Raw genomic sequence first — 4414 nt, forward strand, 5'->3', positions numbered from 1 at the left:
CAAAAAAATCTTTACAATTTTTACTATTTTCCAGTCTGACATAACTATCACATAGCATACCAAGTAGAATGTAGTTTTGGGCAGCGTTTCTCGTCCAGAGTCATTCCTAACGTTGTTTTGAACAATATCACTTATCACCACATCGATCCTACGACTCTACTTTCACCCTCCCCCTCTTTTTTTGCGTACTCATCAAAGATTGTAAACTACTTTGTAATTTGTTACCCCGAAGAAATTAATGGCTTTTGGTTAATAATTCATGGAGTGTGTTCGAATGAAATTAGCTTAAGCTGGAACTGTAATATGTGTTTTGAAGTTAAAATCTGAAACTTATTATTTTTTTGAAAAAGTTCGATAAAATAACTGGAATTGAAGCTTATAGATGCAAATTGACTAAAAAAAACATCAATGATCTAATATGTAAGAGGATATAATTAAGGGTTTTTTGTAATATGATACGGAGTATTACTTAAGATCCAATTTTTCAATAAACTAGTTGTGAGAGTTTATTTTAAAAGTTTATGATTTTAATAAACTCTACTTACTATAACTTACTAAATAAAATTTATAATTTTAAGCTTATTAAAATTAGGAGCTCAAACTCCTATAAGTTCTCATCGACACAATTAAATATGTATGTTTGGCCGCACTAGCTAGAGCTAGAAGGTGGAGCTGGAGCTAGAGCACGAAGCTTAGTGCTAGGAGATGAAAGATGAAGCTTATGTTTTTTAGCTGGAAGTTGGAGTTTATTACTATCTTGGAAGTGTTTTGTAAAGTGGCTTGCTATAAATATATAGTAGAACTAAGTATAGTGAATTCACGCTTTTGTACCTTTAGTTTGTTGACGTTTTCTCATCAAAAACGTATCCTTTTTTTTTTTTTTTGAACTACTGTTATGAGTCACGGACGTTGGATCGTACGCGATGTTAACACCCATCCACCCGATCAATTCCTTGGTACAAATCATGACAACATTACCACCCCTCGGTAGGAAACTCCCACGACGAATTCATACGGGTATTGTGTGTAGTAAAACCCTCTCAGGTGAGTTCCGAACGCAAAAATACTACAAAATATGAAGATGAAAACGTCACAATTTCTAAATGAGTATTCTTTAAAAAAAAAAAAAAAAAAAAAAACCCCAAGTGTAGCAGTGTAATATTCACAAGTTTATTACGTTACGTAGTAGTTTATTACACTTGCATTAACAAGATAAAAAGTATAGATATTTTAGTGGGCCGGGCCAATTGGTACCCGTGACCGACCGAGCCCCGTGCTTTAGTTTGACCCAGTTGTATAATATGTGGACTGTGTAATGTATCCTCTAATAGTATTCACATATCATATCATCAATTATCAATTATCAATTATAATTATTATATTTTATTTATTTTTAATATGGAGACACAAAAATGTACAATTCGATTAAAATCTGCAGTTCTTTAAGCTCATATATATTATATATTATATATAATATAATATAATAGCACGACTATATTTGAGTACAAAATATGAATATGAATTATGATCACCTATAAATAATACTCCGTAATTCAAATAAGTTGTAAAAGATAACCTCCAAATAGGTTTCAAGTTAAAGGGCATACTTGCCTAAAACCCGAATACTGGTTCTGCTTGTGTAACATGTTATCCAATCCATATATAACTTCCCATTATCTCACGACTCAACAAATCGCACCCATATACGAATAAGATAAGAAAACGATCACAAGAACGCAACATGATCAATCAATGATTGTTTGGACCACCGATGCCACCATGTTTTAACCTCTTATAGGACACAATTGGCCTATTGGTATCCTAGAAAATCGTGTTTTTTTCACAAGTTTCATTAAGAACAGTGTGATTTGTAATTTTGTATACCGTTGTTCTCAAAGGAAAAAAAAGTATTTAACGGTTGTAAAGTATAATATAGTGTCATATATCAACTAAAGAGTACAATTGATACGTCATTCAGATTGAAGGTTTACTAGAAAAAAATATATGCATAATAATTGGGAATCATCTAATATAAAAACTTTATCCCAAAAATTATTAAGTATCACGGGATGCAACCAATACAATACAAAAAAAAAAAAAAAAAAAAAAAATTGGTTATATATTTATATTTATAGTTGGGTAGGACATAATTAATTGAAATCATTACGACAACTTTGTCCTTCATGAGTTTCCCTTCCAAAAAATCATCTAACTTCCTCCAAAGAAACCAGGAATTCAGGAGGACCAATAAAAAAAAAGGCATGGGTATTATTGTAAATACACATGCGTAATGGTCTACTACTAGTATATAGTATATGCTAGACTAGATAGAATGTTGTGTTTTAACACATCAACCCAAAGTTATGGACTCAACAATTTTTGCTTTCTTCTTCATTGGTTTGCTTACTACCACAAGAGCCTTTGATCCATGTCCATCTTTGAAACCCAAATCAGACACCTCAGATCTTTCCATTATTCACATTTACGGTAAATGTTCACCGTTCAGCTCTCCAAAACCTTCCTCTTCATGGGCCGCAACGGTCCTCAACATGGCATCTAAAGACTCGCAAAGGATGGCCTACTTGTCGAGCCTCGTTTCCACCAAGCCCAAAACTTCTGTGCCAATTGCACCGGGCCAAGTCATAAATATTGGTAATTATGTAGCCCGTGTGAAAGTCGGCACACCGGGCCAGCTCATGTTCATGGTGTTGGACACCAGCACAGACACTGCATATGTTCCATGTAGTGGCTGCGCTAATTGTAAGTCGACGATGTTTTCCCAAAACACATCGACAACTTATGGCCCATTAAATTGTGCCACTTCTGAATGCGCTAAAGTTCGTGGGCTTACATGCCCCGCAGATGGATCCATAATCGGTAACTGTTTATTTAACCGTTCTTATGGGGCCGATTCATTTTCGGCTACATTATCTCGCGATTCTCTTCAATTAGGTGATGACATAATCCCTGGCTACGTTTTTGGGTGCATTGGTAATGTCTCGGGTAATTCAATCCCTCCTCAAGGGCTATTGGGCTTAGGACGTGGCCCAATGTCACTAATGACACAATCCGGCCCACTTTACTCTGGCGTGTTCTCATATTGTTTGCCTAGTTTTAAATCCTATTATTTCTCAGGTTCACTTCGGCTCGGCCCAAATGGCCAGCCCAAAACAATTAAATACACACCACTTCTAACAAACCCACACCGTCCTTCTTTATACTATGTGAACCTCACCGGCATAACTGTGGGCCAAGTAAAGGTACCAATTGCGCCAGAACTACTGGAGTTCAACCCAAACACGGGCGCAGGAACCGTAATCGATTCAAGAACAGTTATATCTCAATTTGTGCCAGATGTATACAATGCAATCAAGGAGGCATATAGGAACCAAACACAAGGCCCATTTTCTTCATTAGGGGCTTTTGACACATGTTTCTCGGTTACACATGAAGATGTAGCTCCTAAAATGACACTTCATTTTACAGGATTGGACATTGTTCTACCTATGGAGAACACATTGATACATAGTAGTGCAGGGACACTAGCTTGTTTGGCGATGGCATCGGCCCCAAATAATGTGAACTCGGTTTTAAATGTTATCGCCAATTTGCAACAACAAAATTTAAGGATTTTGTTTGATATTACCAACTCTCGTGTTGGCATTGCTCGTGAAATTTGCAACTAGGAGTCTGAAACCATATCTTCTTCAGTTGTTTTGAATTTATAGTAAGAAGTAAATTGCAAGTTGTATTGAAACAAGATATTTGACGAATAAAAGTTGGCTCGTTAAAGTGTTATATGTTTTTTTTTCTTTCTCTGTATATGTTATGGGATTTGGATTTGATTCAAGTTTTTAAGGATTTCATTACATTTCTATTTTTTTTTTTTTTTTTGGTTAAGAAAGTAAACCCTCCTATGAACGAGCACATTGGCTCCCCCATAGAAGGTAAAACCTCGGATAATCAAGCCCCCCGAGCGCGAGACCTGGTACCGGGTGAATTGTGCATTATCCGCACCCTCTTGTCACACTCCTTTTTTGAACAATTTGGCAGAGCCAAGGATTGAACCCGGGTGGTGTGCTTCATTGGGCAACTCGATGGCCATTCAGGCAAGCCTGGGTAGTTAATTTCATTATATTTCACATTTCACATGTACAAAAGTAACTAATCAAAAAACAATTTCAAAGTATTTGAGCTCCATGGTTGTAATAATTAACGTAACCGTATGTATGACAAAATTAATATTGTTTTTTCTGTTATGATCACCTATTTGTTAGATATTGAAACGGTATGAATTTAATTATATGTAAATACGAAACAAGTCAACATGCCGACGCTTTGGCCGAGTGGTTAAGGCGTGTGCCTGCTAAGTACATGGGCTCTGCCCGCGAGAGTTCGAATCTCTCAGGCGTCG

At 36.2% G+C, this 4414-nt stretch overlaps 1 protein-coding gene and 1 non-coding gene across 2 annotated transcripts; both read left to right on the top strand.

Moving 5' to 3' along the window:
• The first annotated feature begins 2354 nt into the window (after window positions 1-2354).
• LOC139867087 (aspartyl protease AED3) lies at window positions 2355-3834 on the top strand. The gene has a single exon (XM_071855414.1). The coding sequence runs from the start codon at window positions 2364-2366 to the stop codon at window positions 3684-3686; it is 1323 nt and encodes a 440-aa protein (XP_071711515.1). The 5' UTR covers window positions 2355-2363; the 3' UTR covers window positions 3687-3834.
• Window positions 3835-4332: 498 nt separating this feature from the next.
• Window positions 4333-4414, top strand: TRNAS-GCU (transfer RNA serine (anticodon GCU)). The gene has a single exon. It is a non-coding gene; the product is annotated as a tRNA-Ser (tRNA).

The sequence above is a fragment of the Rutidosis leptorrhynchoides genome, chromosome 9 (assembly GCF_046630445.1).
Source record: "Rutidosis leptorrhynchoides isolate AG116_Rl617_1_P2 chromosome 9, CSIRO_AGI_Rlap_v1, whole genome shotgun sequence".
Taxonomy (NCBI): Eukaryota; Viridiplantae; Streptophyta; class Magnoliopsida; order Asterales; family Asteraceae; genus Rutidosis; species Rutidosis leptorrhynchoides.